Source organism: Agelaius tricolor, unplaced genomic scaffold (assembly GCF_023055355.1).
Source record: "Agelaius tricolor isolate 1412-34295 unplaced genomic scaffold, bAgeTri1.0.p SCAF_2, whole genome shotgun sequence".
Classification (NCBI taxonomy): Eukaryota; Metazoa; Chordata; class Aves; order Passeriformes; family Icteridae; genus Agelaius; species Agelaius tricolor.
In genome coordinates, this window is record NW_027269262.1 from 68,903,312 (window position 1) to 68,924,545 (window position 21,234).

General features: G+C 42.0%; 1 protein-coding gene across 1 annotated transcript in view; it reads right to left on the bottom strand.

Moving 5' to 3' along the window:
* EMC2 (ER membrane protein complex subunit 2) overlaps positions 1–2,832 on the bottom strand; it is a 37,788-nt gene extending 34,956 nt beyond the window's left edge. Inside the window, exon 1 of the mRNA XM_071421372.1 lies at positions 2,679–2,832. Coding sequence (XP_071277473.1) covers positions 2,679–2,766 — 88 coding nt within the window. The 5' untranslated portion in view covers positions 2,767–2,832. The remainder of the gene's footprint in view (positions 1–2,678) is intronic.
* Positions 2,833–21,234: the final 18,402 nt, after the last annotated feature.

A 21,234-nucleotide genomic window follows, 5' to 3' on the forward strand; every position in this document is an offset into this window, starting at 1 on the left:
AAATATTTATTCTACAAAGTTCTACATAGCTTAAGAAAGTCCTAGTAAGAGGCTACACATCACCAGGTACCAAGTGATGTGCAAACCTACTACATCACACTCCATGGCTACACCCAGTTTTTGGTTTCCTGCCACTCCACATAGTTTCTAATTCTTTTATTTATGAAGGAAGCAGGAAATATGCCATTTTCTCTAGAATAGTTAAAACCAGTATTAAAAAAAAAAGAAAGGAGCAACATACCATCTTTCTCTCAAGTAAGTCAGCTTTACTGTAAAATATATGTTACATAACAGCATATAAGCTTCTCTTGCAATACCACAGCACTCTGTGGTATTGGATCATCTAAGTCCATTGATCAAGACCATAAAGTTAAAGAAGATGTTTTCCTGCTACACAGATTTCCAAACACACTTTAAAGCTTGAGATACAGCAACAAAGTAAAGAAATAAAAAATAAAAACCACAGCTCCCACACTGGAAAACACAGTTATTTTCAGTTATCTTTCCTAACCACTTGTGCCATGCAGGTACCTAAAAAAATTTAACTCCTACCTCTGTCTCAAAAAACCTGAGTGAAAAGCAAAGCAAGGTACAAACTATTTCATTTGTTACATGTTATTCTTTCCTAACCTTGAATCGCAGATTCATCTTTAAGCAATATATAAGTATAAAATGTCTTGTTTAGAAAAGCCTGGGTATATAAAGGACCTATGAGCCATACACCTAGTTTCACATAAATTAGGCATTTTAAAGAGATTCAAAATGAGCTACATAAAATTCCTAGAACTGTGTTCAAGTACTTTGCTAGGAACTAGGTCACAACACTGCTGGATCACCTCACCTATGAAAAGCTACCTTGCACCAGGATCTGTTTAAGCTCACACAGAGAAAAGAGAAAAGCTATCTTTTTTAAGAAGAGTCCTTGCATGATCTGTTGCAGGCCTCCTTCTTGACTTTACTTTTCATATCTTGCAATAGAGGAAAAAAAAAAACCTGAATTTTTCAAATGCATGCTTCCAAAGTGGAGACAGTCCCTTGTACCAACACACACCAGCCTTTCATCTGGATGAATACTTAAAGAGACTGAGAAGTTGAAATGATAAAACTCATAAGCTGGTCCACTGAAATTTCTCATTCAACCCCACCCATATACAAAACTCTACACCTAGCACAATGCCACAACTGTCAATCAGAATTCTTGGAAACAAAATGTGAAGGTTATTTCTAAGAGTAGGAAGCTCAGCTCAGTATGAATTAGCCAAGGCCAGCAGCACGCTTGAATATCCTACACCTGGCCTCCATGTTAGAGTATAAGCATACACTCTGCAATACTCTGGGCCAAAACAATCTAGGGCTAAATGTACAGAGAAATGTCCCCATGTGTGTTACCCACCCTGTGAAAAACCTCATTGCTCTTTTCTGTCATCGATACCCAAGAACAACTGGAGAAAACAAACACAAAAAACCCCCACAAAAAACTCCCAAACAACTAAGTCTCTGCATTTTGTAACAACATCTGCTCAAGAATAATAAAAACTGAAAAATTTTTCAACACAAGGTGGTTTAGGGCAACTTCTGTGAAAATCTAACAGTAATACCAGTAATGATCTATGTGATCTCCACCCAAGCTGAGCTTCACAAGTACTATACGTTCATTCAAGAGATATAAAAGAATGGTTAATCAAGGTTTTCCCAATGTTCCTCCTGTTAGCTACAAAATCAAATTAAGCATTAATTCATGATTGGGGAATTATTCTACTACTCAATTATTTCTTCACAGATTGGCAGTACATAAGTGAAAATCCAAGATCACACAACTTCTCTTTGCATTATCTTCTCTACGCTATAATGTTTGCAGTGCATAGTACTTAAGCAAAAGGTTCCCCCTTTATGGCCAAAACTGTTACTATAAACCATTCATTTATTCTTGATAGGAGACCGAGGATTCTTGATAGGGCTTGAGTGTTGTCTTGAGCTCACATGTTAACACCGGTTATGGAAAAATAACCACTGAGAATGTCAAATAAAGCTCAGACAGTACTGCTATATGAAAAATAAATCACCACTTTGATCGAACAGACACGAAAGCTGTAAAGACCCGGAGGGTGGGATTCTCAAAAACTTGTGTCACTTCAGACCTTCTTGAAGTTGCCCCATAAATGCTTATGAACGAGCTTTACGAGAGTATCAGGAAATTTTTAGTTCACCAAAAGATGAACTATGACACGAGCTGCTGACCCTGCCAAGAGACCGTTTTTGCTGGCAAGCGCTGTACCGAGGGGGAGAAGGCCGGCAAGCGGCGACGCAGCGGCCCCACCGCGCTCTGGAGACGCGGGGCCGGTCCCCGCGGAGCGGAGGCGAGGGGAGGCTGGCCCGCCGCGCACGGGGCAGCGCGGGACACTCCAGGCCAGGTGCGCGGCACCGTCCGGGACCTGCGGGCACCGAAGGGCCGAGCATAGGTCGCCGCTTTTGCGGCCCGGCTGCCCACAGCCCGAGGAGCCGGGCGGCCGCCAGAACCGCCGCCCCTCGCTGCTGTTCCCCAGGCCTGGCTACGGCCGCCCGGCGCCGGCCCGAGCCCGCCGCGCTCCGGGAGCGCCGTCCTCTCCCCACGGCCGGGGGTCGGTCGGGCCGGGCACAGCCCCTGCCCCGGGCGGGGACCGCCGGCTGCGCGGCGTTACCTTCCCAAGTCACGTCGTACATCTCCGACACCTTCGCCATCTTGGCGGCCGCGCCGTGACGCAGCGCGGTGACGGCCTCGGCCGTCATTGGCGGGAGGGCGGGAGCGGGGCCGGCCCGGCGCAGCAGAGCCCGGCAATGGTGCGCGGCCCCCTGACGCCCACAGCGCCCGCGCAGCACGGCCGGGGCCGCACGGGGCTCCTTCCATCCTCTCCGTCACCGTCGCGGCGACCAGAGCGAGCCTCGTCTCGCTGGAGTGGACCCCTCAAAGGGCCGGAGCTTCAGCCAGCGCCCGTCTCGCCGGGTCTTTCTTTGGGCTCTGTTAGTCCGTGCTCCTGTCGGGAGCGCGGTGACAGGGCCACGCGTGACCCCCAGTCCGCGGCGCGCCGTTCCTGTCCCGCCCGCGGGCACCGGGGTTAAAACCTCAGAGGCCAAACTGCAGGCGGCACTAAGGGCTGCAGGTTAATTTCCTGTGTTACAGTCCTTATAAACTGTCCGGGACCAGTTCGCTCGGGACGAGGTTGTACACCTTAAACACACGCCGGGCGCAGAGGTGCCCGGTGTGGTTTGGGTTCATCATGAGAACTGCCAGTGTTTGTCCTGCCCACGGTGTCCTGGTGACGGGCATGAACCGTCAAGGGTGAACCATCCGTTTCCCTGTGCGTGGTTTGGCACCGGCCCATCGCCAGGCACCCACGGGAGTCGCTCTTTCACCCTCCCCGGCCACAGCTGGGCAGCGGAGAGGGAAAAAAAAATAACACCAGTTTCATGAGTGAGATAAGGACAGAGAGAAACACTTCAAGGGGAACACAGGCTCAATTTAAGGTTGCAAAGTGAAATTTATTACTAACAGAATCAGAGGAGGATAACGAGACGTAAAATAAGACCTTAAAACAACTTTTTCCCTTCAGCCCCTCCCCCGGTCCCGCCGACAGTCCAGGGAGACAGGGCGTGGGTGTTTGGTCAATTCATCAGATTTTCATCACCGAGATTTTCATCTGCTGCCCCAGGAAAGGAGTCCTCCTGTGGGGCCATGGGCTCCCTCCCACGGGACACAGTTCTCCGTGAACTTCTCCGGCGTGGGTCCACTCCCACCACAGCTGCTGCAAATGTGGGTCCACTCCCACCACAGCTGCTGCAAATGTGAGTCTCTTCCATAGGCAGACAATCCTCCCAAAGCTGCTGTGGTGTGGGTCACTTCCATGGGTTGCAGTCCTCCAAGGACAGGCTGTTCCAGCCTGGGAGCAAGGGCTCTCTCCCTCCACCGGGTCTCCCATGGGATCACAGCCTCCTGCAGGCATCCACCCGCTCCGGCATGGGCACCTCCCCCATGTGCTGCGGGTGGATCTCTGCATCCCCCGTGGATCCCCATGGGCTGTGGGTGGATCTCTGCATCCCCCGTGGATCCCCATGGGCTGCGGGTGGATCTCGGCATTCCCCGTGGATTCCCACGGGCTGCGAGAGGATCTCTGCATCCCCCGTGGATCCCCACAGACTGCGGGGGCACAGCTGCTTCATCATGGTCTGCACCACAGCCTGCAGAGGAGTCTCAGCTCCAGTGCCTGGAGCACCTCCTGCCCCTCCTTCTCCACCGACCTTGGTGTCACCATGTTGTTTTCCTTCACATGTTCTCACCTCCTCTTCTTCTCTGACTAGGAGAAAAAGCTGACTTGGTTGTGATTTCCTTCTTAAATATGTCATCACAGAGCTGTTACCAGCCTCTCTCATTGGTCCAGCAGCTTCCCACAGGAGCCACCTCTGTGGCCCCCCTGCTACCAAAAACCAGGCTGTGCAAAACCGGTACACTCATGTGCCCCAGACACCCCATGGTCAGTAAACCACCACAGGGATAATTTCCCACCATGGGTCAGAGAAGCTCTGAGGTATCTACAGACAGGAGTGGGGCCAGCTGTGCCCACCTCTGTGTCCTCTCCACTATTTGCCTTCTGGCATCACAGCTTCTGCTGTCCTGATGAAGTGTTCCTTAGTAAATAAAGCTCCTGATTTCAATACTGTATCATTGGTAAGAAATAGATGTATCTCTGCTGAAGATATTGTGGGGGAAAAAAAAAGGTAATGGATTTTTAACTTCATGTATACTAAAGAAACTGGGTTTTAGCAAATATCACCAGAAACTTAATTGTCTGACATTTAATTCTGACAAGGCCTTTCATGAGAAATCTCTCAGTTAAAATCAAAATCAATCCCCTAGCTCCATCAACAAATGAACCTAGTATCAAGAATGCTTTCTGCATTTGTTCCTCTTCTGACTAGAATAAACTAGTAATTCTTAATACTATCTACAGTGTAATTGCCTATCACAACTTGGACAGCTAAAAGGCCTCATATAGAATTCAAATGGTGGTCTAGAAAGAGGGGGGGTGCCTGATTTTTCTTCCCTCTAAAGTGATTTTTGATCCTCTAATTGACTACATTGTTTAGATCTGAAATTAGATGGAAGTATAAGCATATATACAGCATAGCTGTACTTCCATCTAATTTTAAAATGCCAGTGTCTGTATTATCTGAACACTTTAGAAAAATATTTATATATTTGTTCTCATAGTATATGAGTAGGGAACTGATATTCTTGTTCCACATGTAAAGGAGTGAATACAGAACGATTATGATCCAGATGCAAAAATAATTTAGCACACACCTGCTCTGCATGCTATGGGTAACACTGAAGTAGCTGACGTAAAAAGAAAAATTAACTTGGAGAGTTCAGTGCTGCTGGAATGCCTAATGTGGGACAGACAGAACTTTTAGGCATATAAATCCATTATTTTTATCCTTTTAAAAGCTCCATCAGCTATCATCTAACACTGAAGGAGCTGAAATTTCAGAAATGTGTGTTTGAAGCGTTTGGGAGGGGTTTGGACTTTTGGTTCCGTGCTTGTGCTCCGTGCTTGTGCACCTGCCCGCGACTTTGTCTTGGCAAGAGGCAGGCAATGGAACGCCACAAGCACTCAGTCCAGTTACTGTTCTCAGTGACCTCTCTCCTAGCTAGATTTAGACAATTCCCCAGTTATGCAGTCCTTCACCTGAACTGTAAGAGGAGACCAGGCCCTGAAGTTATGCACTGTAAGTGTTGCCTGCTGCCTTTCTTGGACGTGGTCTCGAATGACTTGCCTAAAATCACATATGCTGTGTTCTGCCAAGCTCAAAGCTGACCCTTCCACTGCATACCTCTGCTCTTTCTGTGGAACAGAAAGCCATCCACACTCACCAAGAGACAGGAATTACTGTTACAATATCACATTATGCCAGATATTGTTATAGTTGGAAACAGAAATGGTTTTGGTATTAAGCTTTTTCTTCTTGGAAACTAAAACAGTGGTTTTTTCAAAGCTGTTTTCTGATGCCAAGGAGCTTCATCGCTTAATTCAAAGTCTAAAGTGTTTTGTTAATAGAGCTTAAAATGTTCTAAAAAGGGAACAGTGTGTGAAATCCCTTTTCTGGATCTGTAATTTTCTGCTCTTCTGTTATTTTCTGCCACTTCTACAGGAACCAAGTAGGAAGGTAGGGATCCTAATTTCACATAATAAGTTGTAAATGCACAGTTGTTTGAGGGCATTATTTTAAAGCACAGAAAACTTGCCACCTACATTTCGTAGGTACCACAGCTAGTTCTTCATTTAACCAACTGAAAATGAAAAAAAAAAGTAATTTTTGGTTGTTCTTTTTTTTCTCAGTGCACTATTAAAAAACCTTTCTCTTTATTGTGAAACCAGTCTGTCAGTTCAATAATAATCCAGTTAGAATTGCATTTCAGACAAGTGATACTTGCTAAGGAAGAAACACAGAATAGTTTAATTTGCAGCTCACAAATGGAAGCAAAGCATGGAAGTCTGCATCCTGTGCATGAGATATGGGGCATATAGAGACATTTGGGCTCACCACCTAATAAATAGCATCTAGGACCCATTTTAGTTCAGTAATGTTGGGGCATTCGTTTAGTAATGTAACAATGGCGGCATCCTCCAAGAAAGTAGGACACAGGAGAAAATAACTCCAGGACAGCCATGACACCAGGAAGAATGTACACATGTAGGATCCATGTACATTGTGAATGAATAAAGTGAGAATTTATCCTCTGTGTGAATCAATGATTCATTTGCTTGTTCAGATGTAAGATAGGGACAGTCTTCATTTTATGTGAGGAGCTTTTAAAGATATTACTGTCTTGTTTAGTGATGCTAAAGATCACTCCCAGAAATTAAATAAGTGGATGAAAAATATGGGGAATTAAAAAATGTGAATAATGCAATTAAAGGGCTTCATGCTTTAATGTGGGTGACTTTGAGTCTGATCCTAGTCAGCATTCATTTCTTAATGTTAGAGCTTCAGATATTTTCTTCAAATTTAAAACTTAAAGTGAAAAAAAATAGGTAAAAAATTAAATTAATGCATTTGCTTTAAAAGAATTACTATGATGGTTAATATATTCAGAACATGTTAACATACTTTTAGGTTTTATCACAGCATCACCACAGTAAAAAGTGGCAAGTAAAATTTTTTCAGTCATCCTGAAAAATCTGAGGCTTTTTCATATCATTTTGACCAACATAAAATATTATATATTGAAACATACATAGCAAAGTGGTATCATTTAGAATTTTAAATCCAGCATTAGTATTTACAGTCAATTTAAAACTAATTCCCTGTTTTGGATTCCTAAGCTAAAGAACAAGAGGAGAGCATAGCCAGAGGAATTTTTTTAACCTTAGGCTATAAATCTTCCTGGCTATTGACAATCACAAATGGAGAACATGTCAGAATCACATCATTCAGTGTGCCATGAGAAAAGGCAAAGAGGACACAATTTTGGAAAGCTAGGGAAAAGAAATATAAATCAACTTGATGAATTGACAATGTTAGTGATCCTTAAGCAAGTCAAACAACACTTCCTCTATGGCTTGATACTCTAAACCTTACCCTGAAAGCCTTCCAAGACTGATTCTAAAAGGGTAGTGAGCAAACAGTGCAGATCCAGATTTCTGATTCTAAAGAGTAAGGTAGGGTAAGTTCGTGTTTACTAGCTGAGTGTACAAAAGCTTAAAATTGCTCTCCTAAAGACACCTCTCTTCATACTTAATTAGGAATTTTTGCGGAGTCTTAACTGTGCCTGTGGGCATTAAAGTGAAAGAATTCTCGAATGGTAGGTAATATGTTGCCGAGGCTTAAATTTGGTGCTGGAAGCTGTTTTTCCTTACATCTAACGTGAGCCAATTTGTAGTTAGGAGTGTTAAAAACGCCAATCACTTGTTTTTAAAATTTTAAAAGTTTAATAGTAATAAAATGGTTATAAAAATAGTAATACAATTAGAGTAATAATAATTTGGACAATTTGAATTAGGACAATATGAGACAACAATACAAAGAGTTACGGATGTCCGGGTACCTTTTTCTGGGCAGCACGAGCCCGAAAAAGGACCCCCGTTAACAAAGGATTAACCCTTAAAAGCAATAGCCTGTTGCATGGTCATACACTTGATACATGATGCATAAATTCCATTCAAATACAGGATTCTGTCTGGTCATCGTCAACTTCTTCCTCCGAATCCTAACAGTGCCTTCGAGGTGGGAAGAGGTTCGTTTCTTCTGATAAGAGGGCCATAAATTCTTTTTCTCAGAAAGATTTAGGTGTCCTGTGGCTGCTATCTGACTGCGAGTCCTTTCTTTAAAAAAAGTATCCTACATAGCATCGTTTCTATTTTAACAATTTTTATAACCTAAAACTATATTTAACACAGTACTTAAGAGAATTAATACAGCATTACTTTCTAAAACAACACATATAATATTCATTTTAGTATTTGCGAAAAGCCAATCATAAAATACATGCATTTTTCACAGGAGACGCCTTTGCTGGGGTCAGGCGGGAGCTTAGGAGGGGACATCAGGCCAGGGCAGCCCCCTTTCCCTGCCGGTGGACGCCAGGACTGGGGCCAGCCCCACCGGAGGTGGCCGGAGCGGGGCCTGGCACGGAGCGGGGCCGGGCACGGAGCGGGGCCGGGCACGGAGCGGGGCCTGGCACGGAGCGGGGCCGGGCACGGAGCGGGGCCGGGCACGGAGCGGGGTCTGGCACGGAGCGAGGCCTGGCACGGAGCGAGGCCTGGCACGGAGCGGGGCCTGGCACGGAGCGGGGCCTGGCACGGAGCGCTCCCCGCAGCCGTGCCGGGTGCGGGACACAGCGCTCCGGGCACGCTGCAGGCCCTGCTGCCGCCGCCCTCCGCCGAGTTCTCTCCCACCGCCAGGGCCGGGCCGGGCCGGGCCCCGCGCTCCTTACAGGGCTCGCAGTCCGTGCTTGCCCGCGGCAGTGCGCCTCTGAGAGAGGGCAGAGCAGAAGCAATGTCATGCCTGGGTGGCGGCGGGGACGAGGGCTTCTCTCCTGCACAAGAAAAGAGGACGAGCAGCGCAGGGACCTGAGAACGTCTCGCTCCCGGGTCAGCAGCCGTGCCAGCTCCCGAGGCGCCAGCAGGGAAGGGACAGAGCAGGGGCTCGGATCTGGGGGTCTGCAGCTCAGCACGTCCCGTGGATTTCCTTCAGGGATGGTAGGGACACAGCAGGCAAGGAGGGTCTGATGTTCCGTCCTGCGTTCACCTCTACAGCTCCCGACCCAGTCACTCATCTCCTCATAGCTGCAGTAGTGTGCCATATACATTTGGGATCTTTTTTGACTGACTTGAAATAAATTGTACTGAAGTTAAGAGAATTACAGTACCCTCACTGGACTGAAGTCTGCTCTCTGAATGTTTCTTTAACGCCCTCCTGACATCCTGACCATTTAAAAATTTTCTCATTTCTGAACCCTGTATCTGTCTCACAAAGAATTCTCCTGTGCTTTCCCCCATCCTTATTTATTAACTTTGTTCCCTTTCTCGAGTTCTCTCCTTGTGTTAGCTACATCTCATTATTTTTGTGGTGTTTCTGAGATGATTTTGTCTGGACAACCACTGGATTTGGAGAGGAAATGATCTCTTTGTAGGGTAGCATGTTTTATTCATGGATAAAGTGATTTGTGTTTTTATCCCTAAAAAGAAAGAGGACTCAGCTATTCTACTTGCCAAGGCAAAATGATGGTGACAGTTTGTCACTGTTAGATAATCCATTCTTGCTTCAGCAGAGGCAGAAATGACTTCCATGCTGTTCCTTGAGCAAGGCATCACCTCATACTGAGAAAAATAACCAGATTCTGGATACATGTTTCTCATCTCAGTATTAGAGATGAGAAAATTAAAATACGGAGAGCTCATGTAATTCATCTAAACTCCTAAAGCAAAACAAAGGACTTACTCCCAATTTATGCATAATCTAACTGTCCAAATTAAAAGTCCTTATTCCTGGCTTTGACCATATTGCTATTCAGTATTCACACACATTTCTTTGACATGCTACTCACTGCCAGGTCCTGCTGCAGTTTGGGTAAGTTCGTGAGGTGTCAAATTTCAACACGGATTTTTCTAGGTATTCCAGCACTTCTCCTGCCTTGACTTCTTAGAAACTTAGTGGCAATATATATCTCATTATTTGTCATTTAATCCCTCATTTTCCTTACAAACTGTTGGAGGCTGTTTGGCCAACCTTTACGAGCTTCCACACTGCCAGCTAGCTGCTGTTTAACCAATCCAACCAGTTGCTCTCATACTCAAGTCACAGGTTAGAAAAGTAGAGTCTGTGTCCAAAGAGTGGGGCATGTTTGGGGGAGCTGCAGTGAGCACAATCATTGCAGTAGTAAAGCACATCAGTATTAATAGCAGCCACCTCAGCTGGTTTTTTACTATATCAGAGCCACGAGCAAAACACACATACTGAAACAGCTCAGCTGGGATTCAAATGAAATTCATTAAAGGGCCAAGAATGTCTTCATTATTTACCCTGCTACAAAATCCTGAATTTGGACACTTGCTGGTTCTCTCAATGCTAATCTACTCTTTGCTTCATTCAGTTCTTCAGCTTGGGGCTTCTTTGTGGAGGCAGAAACAGCCTAGAAGAGCAGTAGTAGAACGTGGACACTGCAATAGCAGGTATCCCTCAACAAGTGCAAACCTCTGTGCTCTGAGCTTGCTCCATGAGATGGCCTGGGGAGTTTCTCCACAGATGCTTTTTGTAGTGCAGCCTAAGTTGCACCCTCTGCTAGTAGGAAGGCTCAACTTTGCCCTCTTTGCTTGATCTTGGAGGAAAAATTTTGGAGGGGAGGAAGTTTTCTCATGGATTGATAATGAAAACAGATGATTTTGACTCTTCTGGGGTGTCATTAGCTTTGATTTGGAATAGAAACTAGAGTAAATTGTTTACACATCTCCCCCACCTTGCTACATTCTTGGCAGTGTAGCTGCCAAATGACAGAAATTATATTTTAGAACCACAAGCAGAAAATGCTTCATAATAGTCAAAACTGAGATTCTAATTACCATGACATTGTTGCACACTAGAGCTGTTGTATAAGATTTACAAAGAATATACAATACATCATTACAATCTGCATGAGTGAGTGTTAATGGACTGCAGCTCCAGAAAAAAAAGTTAATCAAAACAAGGCTGTGATTTTGCCTGCAAATAAAATTACTCCATCCATGGAAACAGTTCCTGTTAAAAGTCAGCAGCAGAAGGGTTCCTCTCACTTTGCTTTAAATCCATACAGTCTAGATGTCTATATTCAAGCTATTTATCTCAGGTTCAGTTTGTACTCAGAGGAGCAAATTATGCATTTGTGGGGTACGTCTCATCCTACAGAAGGTGTCCAAGGCATAAGCTGAATCACAAATGCAACTCTTTCTTTCCATTAATTGTGAAGGGAATTGAGAAGAATAACTCATCTGCAGATGTCTTCATTGACAATGTCTGTGTTTAGTTAGATGAAGTAGCTCTTGAGGGGTATATCCTGTCCTTTCTTAAGCCTTGATACAGCCACTGAAAATGAGACAGAAGAAACTGCTTTTAGGAGATCTCTCTCTCTTAGGGAATAGGCTGTTAAAGTTCTCAACACAAAGGTCACGAGCATCTTCTTTCTTTGCACTGGTGATGTTCTTCTTTTCTCCAGCTATTGTAAAGTGACATTTGCCAGTTTTTATTAAGGGGTGAGTTAAAGAAATTATCATGCTCCTTAGTTTATGTGTATCTTCTGCAGTCACCAGACTTGAAAAAGAGTGTCCTTGAAGAAAGCTTTTCACTGGCATGAAGACCCATCATGCTTTTCCTGTCAGGAACCTCTGAAATATACATGTTCTGAACAAGATGATCAGCTTAAAAGAAAGCTATGGAGCCCTGACTAGTGAAAGAGATCTTTTGTATCAGTCATGCAAATGCAAATGTTCCATTTGCAGAAAAATTACAACCCACCTAGTTAAAAAATATGGGGAAGGTAATTAGGTGTTGTAAGAGACTGCTTGGGCAAATTATGGTGTCTTTGTCAGTGAAGGGTATTAAGAACAGACAAAATAGGAGTGAGGAGGATGGATCTTATGTTTCTATGACTGCCTATATTACTTGACTGAAAAGACAATAACTTGCATTCTAATATGACAACAGTTGCTTTGCCTTTTACTATTCACCTCTGCATTACCCATCTTGGATATTTCTAGTCTTGATAGAACCATAAAATCAAACTGTAGCTTTAGAATACTCAAGACAGGGTACAAGAAGAAATGAGGAGATACTGTATGTAGTCAATTGAAAACAAAACACTGAAAGCACATGGGGGCTTGTGGGGTGAGTTGGCTGCTGCTCAATAGGAATACGGCAGTGCTGCTCCAGATGGCTGGAGGATGAGCCCTGAGGGTCATTCCATGGGTGCTGAAGAAGCTCAGCAGCTGCAAGGCCATGACTTCCTCTACTCCTTACACACTTGTTCACGGGATAAAAGATGGGAAGGGAAAGTAGAAAGCAAAGGGAAAAGATTGTAGAGTTCATTATTCCTAGGGGGACCATATTTATGCCACATGTAAGATCAGGCAGCAAGGCGGGTGTGAAGAGGTGCCTCCCTTGTCCAGCTGTCATCTTGAGAACACAGGTATCCTCAGTTGTGCTGGTACAACTGTTCTCTGGTTCTCAACCAGTCAATACAGACAGGTGAAAATTAACCCTAAAAAAGCTTTTAAAAAGGAGGATTGTTTCCTCCAGCTCAGGGATGGCACTCCAGTCTCTCAGTTAAATTGAAGGAGCAATAATCTGTGGCGATGGATAGGAGAAAATGTCTAAGGATTTCCTTACACATGGAATGATGAATCTCTGCTGTAGTGGAACTGCAGCTGGATAGTGTGACTATTCTTCTCGTGAAATTTAATTTTATACACACTTCACTTTTGGAATTATTCTGCATTTTAGTTTTGTTGAACCTCGTTTGTTGTTATTTTAGCATTTGTTTATTTTTGGCAGAGCTGACTGTGGGCTTGTTTAGCTTTCTTTATCACATATTTTGCCAGTTTAATAAAACTCAGTGTTTGTTGAACAGTTTATTGCTGTAAATGCAATTGCAATGAAACAGAAAGCCTCAAGGCATTACTGAAATATTGCAAACCTCCAAGCAATATATACAAGCCTTAGAAAAAGTGTTCCATGATCTCAAAATTGGAGGCAGAAAAAGCTCCAATTAAATCAATACTTAATTCAACAGAAAAATCAATGTTTTATACACTACCAGATTTAGAATTTTTTCAGGGATAACATCTGTCCCACAGATCAGTATCTTCTTCAGTGCAGTATTGCAGCAGTAGGAGCACTTCCAGTTTGTAGAATAGCACAAGTTAGCAGGTGACTTCTTGATAGAATAACTATGTGTGGCATGAATGTGAGCACATACATACTCTGAGTGCCATATGGGCTATATTTATTTGGTGTATATATGCAGAGGAGAAAGAAGTATATGTGTTACATTTCATATAATAAAACAGGTGGTGTTTCTTTTTGTAAAACACTTTTTGTCCTCCTGCTTTTCTGTGAAGACAGAAAAAGTAAGCAGGAAAAAAAATGTGAAGAATTTCAATAACAAAAGGTGCTATAAAAATGCTATTGACCATAAAGTGGTCAAAATAATTGTAATTATTTTATACTAAAGTTCCAGTGTGACTTCCCTAATTTCCCTAGTCTCTTGAACTGGGACCTCCATTGCTTTTGGGAGTCCTTTCCAGATTTTCAGATCAGCTAATGAGTTCATCAGTATTCCAGTATTATTGTGATAATAAACAAAATTACCTCCAGTTTCTCATATGTTGTAAATAGGTAAAGCAGATCATCATCATCATATGTATACTATTTATAATATTGGCATTTGAGTGACTCTGGAAACCATGCCTTCTTGCCTCCAGCTTTCCTAGTGAATTATCCACCACCACTCTGCAACTGCTACAAGATGTAATAGTGTGCACTGGGTGGATGCACTTTGTGCATATTTGGCTTCTTTAGTCCTGGCAGTAGACCCTAGATGGAATTCCTCAAAATAACAGGAGGCACCTGCACCCTATTGAGAATGTTATTAGTGGGAGAGAATAAGGATCTCAGCTTGTCCAAGGGTCTGTGTGTCTTATCTACTCTAAACACAGATGTTACATATTTTGCCAATGCCTCCCAGGCTGATGCTCATAAGCTTTCTGCCTGGTCCTCAGGGCTCTTAAGCAACCTCTTATGGCTCACTTACACACTGACTTCCTTGGTGAAAGGACAAATAATAGTATATTTTTGCCATCTATTGCCTTACTACAGTTTGTAAGCCCCATTCTCTGTAAGCCAGACTCTAGTACTTACCACACAGAGGTTGAAAACTTTTAAACAAGCATCACAAATCTGTACTAAAACATGCAAGGGATTTTCAAGAACACATGATAGTCTTGACTGGATGTTAGATCATGATCTTTTATTGGCATAAGCTCTCTAATTTGTGTGCTTCAATAACAAAGTGATGGGTGGACTTTTACCGTTGACTAAGGGATAGGAGATCATCTTGGACAATGGATTTTCCAAATGTCTCCCATTTTGTCACTGTGCTGCAAATCTTCTGGCCTGAACACCTTGGAAAATTCACCAAAGTCATACAGCTCTCTGATCGTCTGTCTGCCCAACAAACATTTAGTCCACATTCTAAGTGGTGTGATGGTTGCTTCATGCTACATGACTAGGCTTTTTTTATTATTATTTACAGCATTTCTGAGAATATTTTCTTTATGTCTATAAAATCATTTCCTATACAGGAACATTGTCATGGCACTCCAAAATTGATGAATGGGTTGGGGACATTTTGTGGTACCACAGGGATCCTGTGGCCTGCTGGCCTACTCTTCTGAGGCTTGAAACTCACACAGTAGTCCTCTTTCAGTTCTATCCTTCTGCCATCTGCCGTTGCACATTTATTCATCTTCAACAAAAACTCCTCTGTAGGGCAGACCTGCCTTCTCTTAGCCTGGATCTTAAGTTCCACTTTTTCCTCTTCCAGCTTTCTTAGTATCACTGTGCCTTTTTTTCTTTCTTAGCATCTCCTAAATATCCTGATGATTTCCACTCAAGATGTCACCATTCACTATCCCCACTATATTTCTTTACTTCTTGATACAGAATCTCCTTTTTCTTCCACTTTTTCTTTCATTTGATCATGTGATGGCTTACACAGTCACAGATCAATCTTTTGGATCTTCTTATAAGCTCATATCTGCAAACCTGATTTTTCCTCTCCTCTTCCACTGCATGCTTCTCTTGACTTCATTATGGACTCCAGACATATTTCTGGATATTCTCTTCCTCAGGGCCTATCAGATGACTGAATATGGCACAAACTTCTTGAATGCTCAGTGGTTACATTCAACCCACAACTCTATTGTGCAGATAATCCTTTTTCTCTGCAATTTTCTAGCTTTCTTCCACTTCTCTAGCAGCTACTGTCTTTGTCTTAAAAGTAAAAAACCCACCACAGCAACCACAAAGACCAGACCTACTGCAACCTTTCCCTCTTTCTGTTGTCTGCCTGCTGTTGTCCTTAATTAAAGGACTCAGATATTTGAGTTGAAAAATATTGAAGTTTCCTTGCTTCAAAATAAATGTTTCACTATGTAAATAAAATATTTGACAATGCAAATCTAAAAGTTGCAGAGCTTTGCTTCCACAAAAACATTAACAGTGATAATCATACTGGTTGAGGATGAAACTGGACAACTGGTAACCTGAATTTCATGCCTGTTCTATGATGAGACCCTGTTATTAAAAGGAAAAGGCTTTCATTGATCTATGTCCCCTGAAGTTTCCAACAGAGTGTTTTCCTGCATTAAATCCTGAGGGCAGCTAATGAATCCCCTATGCCCCTATGGAGGTGATCCTATAAGGATCCCAAATGTGGCCTGACTGGCTTCTTCATTGCTTACTGTGTGTGCACAGCCAGGAATCAAATCAAGAAGGCAGAATCAAATCTGCCTTCTTTATTCTTTACACTATGCTTTAAGTAGCCCCGCTTTATACCAGCCAAGTTTCAATAATAGTAAATTGTATGAGGTGCTGATATAATGCATTTTAGTGTATACTTCTTTGGAAGCTACTTTTAAGAGGATGTATATTATGACATTTTCTGTAGAGGCTAGTAAGCATGAGAAAGTTTTTCCTAACTTTTGTAACAAGCTACTTTCTATGCTGAAATATATCTGCAAGCACTTCTTTGGTCTTTTTTCGCATCTCACTACTTTTTGGTAAAAGCCAGTAGCACACTGTTAAAGTGAATATTATGCCTTTCCAAAACCACATAAGCATACAGCCAACTTCCTTGGAAATTCAAGGGCATAGTCTAACCAGATATTTTCACATACCCACTACTTTTGTTTTGTGTCGTAAGTAATAAAAATTAATTGCATTAATATCATTGTGAGAAGATCAAGCAAATATATGACCAAGACCTGACTAGGTTTTAATGGGATTGTGCTGGAAGTATGAGTTTAAAATGCATTATTTTTCCTTTAAAGCCAAGGATTATTTATATTATCTATTTTTAACTGAGTATTTCCTCAGCATTTCTTTTTTTATTACTCATTTGTGATTCTGTGGAACTCCTATTTTTGGAAAAGGCAGCAGTAAATATAAAAATGCATAATGTGCCCTTCAAGGTCAGTAAGCAGAACACCGGTGTAGGATCTGTAAAAATTAACACCTTTGAAGGCCACAAAAAGAAATGTATATGGTAATTTTTTTTCATTTCTGCTACAGTCATTTCTAGGTCCTAAATTTTAATCTCTTCAGATGATTGTGAGTGGCTATGCATACAGGCTTATCAGGGAATCCAAAACCTTCTCTAAAGTAGTCAACTGTCTGTTGTCTTAACGGTAACTTTTCTAAAACAGACCTAAGAGTAAGGGAAGTTATAATCTCAAGATGCACTCCAGACCTCCCTCAAGCACAGCTTGACATCAGCAGCCCTTTCTTGCAGTAACTTGCTTATCTTAGAGCTTCTGAAAGCAAGTCACAGAGGGAAGCTTTGACTAGGAAGGAGGACAGCCTATGTGCTGAAATTGCTTTCTGTGGAAACCCAAAGAAACTGTGCATATGGCTTTGGACTAGTTCTTCAGACAAGAGGGAAAAATTGTGAGTATATACATTTTAACAGCCTGTCTCTTGTGTAAGAAATCATACTGTGTCATTTACACTGACAACATCTCTTGAAGAACTAGCATCATAGAAATGGAAGTGAGAGCTGATGGCTAGATCACCTGTAGTAACAACCATCTGGATGTTATGGGGTAAGTCTCCATGATGCTCCTACAGTGGGGCTGCTTCAAGTGAATGAATCCCAGGACCCAAATGCCAGAGTGAGAGATTTCTGGTGAAAGACCCCTTGTAGAGAGAATTAAGAGGGTTATTGAAAATTCATGTACTTCTCTAGTAGCACAAAAAAAGCCCATGGCTGTAGGTGATGCTATTCAGGCTGTCATATGCTGAAATTCTTAGTGGGTGAAAGAGCTGCATGACCCCTGGGTCAGGTCTCAGAGGCTGTGGTCTGATGGGGTCAGATGTGGTGGCCACATCCAAAGAGCAATGGTCTCTGGCCTGTGCCTCCTCCTGAACTACATCCAGGAATTACTTAGGAAATTGCTACCTAGCCTTGGCACAAGCATCACAGGGACTCTCCTGGCAATTTAACGCTGGAGGCAGTTAATTTCCTGGGAAACATTTGACTTACTAACCTAGATGCAGTCACTGAATATCCTTTAGAAGAGTCAATAAGACTGCCAGCAAATGTGCATTGAAGGATTTGGCAGAGATAAAAGGAATGGAACTCAGATACTGACCTGTGAATGGCAGAGGATTTATGGCATCCTTGCTTTTAGATTATAATGTGGATTTTCACTGCATTGTGGTTTTTTTTGAGTATTCATTATTTTTTTCTGCCTGCACGAGCCTATTATAAATCTAAAGGAAAATTTTTCACTTTCATTAAATGTTTTTTCACTACATGACTGATCCTACAAGTACTATTTACAGAGTATGCTCATGCTTAATGGGAAGAAAGGTAGGAAAATGTGTCCTTCAATGTTTAGGGGAGGGAATTTGCTATGTGTGCACTCTCAGTTTTCCTAGACGCATCAAGGAGAGCTTTGATTGCAAAAGACAAGCAGAATCTGGACCAGTACATGTGCGACAAATTATTTAGTCAGCAGCACTTATCTTGTCAAATAGATGTCTGCTAAAAATAATAGTTGTTACTGTTTTCCCCTCAACTGCACAGTAGTTCTACAGTGATGCATTAGTAGAGCCACAACATTCTTCTCAAAGGTATCACTACTTGAAACCCCAGGGACATCAAGTGGAAAGGAACAAGAACTTACTCCCCTACATGAACTACAAGCTATTTCTGAACAAAAACTCTGCAAATGTTGACAAAAAAGTAGCTACTGTGAATCTCACCATATATTAAGTGTTGTCACTGGATCACTTTGACACAAGGAGTTCAGGATATTGCTCAAAATATATTTTACTTCTGAAAATCAGAGTGAGATAGTCCTAATTAAAGAGAATTTATCGTTAGATTTAGTATCATCTTTCATTTTACTGAGTATTTACCTAATTTTACATTTACTGGCAATTTAGATAAAATGTTTTGTGATCTCATGACAAACTGGTAAGTAAGATCTCACAAAGTAGTTGATGTTCACCCGTGTGTTGAATAGATCCTAAGGTAATGTATGGGATTTATTTGGTCCTGCAATTACTGGACTTGATGCTAATCAATCCAATTTAATTTGTATTTCTATAAATTGCTAGAGTTTGCAACACACTACAGTATATTTTTCCTGTAAATCAGAAGCAAGAGTCAATATGCTAATACTGCCCAAGTGTTGTATTAATTCATGTGGGTCTATACAGTGTGCACATTTTATGTCTCAGACAATTTGCATTCAATACTTTTGTTAGGAAGAGAGAACATGGTCTTTTACCAACACAAACAGTTTCCTAGGTGATCCTGTGGGTCACACCGTGTTCTGCTGTGATTCTTATGCGTAGAGCACAGTTTATATACTAATAAAATGATTGAAAGTTATATTTAGGCATTTGCAGGAAGTTCAAGTGAAGTGGTCAAACCTACATTAAAGGTGGGCAATGTTTAGATAGAATATGTGTGATAATGTCTCAATTCTTCCTGCTACTAAGCAATACAATTGACATTTTCATAATTGCAAAAATTAAGGAACGTCTGACTTCCTTAGAAATTACAGCTTACAGTACTACAGGTGATTTGTAACTCTTGGTTTGTAATTTGTGTGGATTTCCTACTTGTAGTTTTACGTATAGTTAATGCTATGAGTTCTTAGCAAACATAACTGAAATTTATAATCTAGGTCAAACCTAATATGCATAGATATTCTACCAGTGCCTTCTTACTGTTCTCATTTTCCATCTTTATTCAATAACACAAATGCCTTTTGTTTCTGCAGGATAGGATCTGCTCCAAATCCTGATGTCCCATGGATGCCAAAAGAAGTTGTACCTCAATGTCTGTAATAATTCTAAGCAAAGTTCTTAGGATTTGTGCCATACATACTTTCATTTTACTTTCCTCTCTTCAGACTATTAAAATGTCCTCTTTTTTTCCTTCCCTGGTTGAGAGGCATCACATTTTACTTTTCTGCAGGTGAAAAAATACTGTGTTGAAGTAATTTTAAGCAGAGAAAAAGAACCCTTTTGTTCTGTTAGGAAGTTCTAACTGAACCTCTTTAGTCATAGCTATGAGAAAACTTGGCTGAAGTTTGAAAACTGAGATGCCACTGCTAAATTGACTAGACGGCTATAATGGTTACATTTGACTGCAAAAACACTTCTGAAAATACTCACTAGACATCTGTCAAGAAGCAGCTCCTCACTCATAATCTCACATAGGAAATGGGAAGGACATACATTATTTATCTTCTGAGTTTGATAAAGCCAAGTGAGTTTGGAAAAGTGATTGTATAAAGAATCAAGTGCCTTATTGCTATGTTCAGAACAAAGTTCTCCCCAAAACTGTTGCCTTATCCTGAGGGTGGGAGGGGAAACTCCAGTATGAGCTAAGTGCAGTTAGTCAGATGTGAGACTACTCAGTGTGCATTTAAAAGGTCAGTATGCAGAAGAAGCAGTCTGGTTAGAATATCACCTTGGCCTCATTCTGCCTGTGCACTCTGGGAAAGCAGTGTATGCAGAACACAGGGAAATAAACACATCCCACAAATTCCACACTGCAGAGGGCAGGGAATGGGCATGTCTTGTCTGCAGGTGCAGTTGCTCCATATTTGCAATGCACTTTTGCAATATTTCACTCATAGGGAACAAATTTACTTGATTTTGTGTGTGTGACATTTTTTCATTTCATTTTGAACTCTAAAGGCCACTAATTTACCACAGAAATTCAGTATCCAATTACTCTGTGCATGTAATAGTTTCAGTTCCCAAAATTAGCTAGCCAGTGATGCTACCAGTAGCCAGCCAAAGAAGACAGTGTGTCAGGTACAATACAGCTGGAAGACTTTACCCAGAGCTTTGAAAATCTTGAAGAGCTGTACCAATCTATTTTATAATGAAGAGTTTGTAAAAAATCTTTGGCCCATGAAATGCAACGGTTTCATATGTTATTTTCACTGCTATTTTATGTTATTTTCATTGGAAATTACTATGAACTTGTGACTGCCCTGTGCTTGATGTACATGTGCTTACTAAACACAGCAGCCTATCAAAGGAAAAAAGAGCACTGTAGTCGGGGCAACATTCACCATCTTCTAGATGGAGGCAAAGCTCAATCACTGGGAAACCACAAAGGTAAATCCTCCATGCGTTCCACAGCTGTGGTTCTGCAGGAAATGAGTACATCTTGTGGGTACTATGAGTTATAAAGATAAACTTGGACAACCACAAAAAAGCATTAATAATGAAAGGCAGCCTGACTCCTGTTTCATTTTCCCTTTTGAAGGTACACAGCTCACTGTCTGTGTCAGTGTTATGTAACCACAAATTGCCTTCTCATCTTCTGCGAGTTGCATTGCTGTCAAACAACAGTGATGGCCCAGCCACACTGTCTAAAGATGTCAGGGGAAGAGAAAAACCAGACTACTACAAATGACA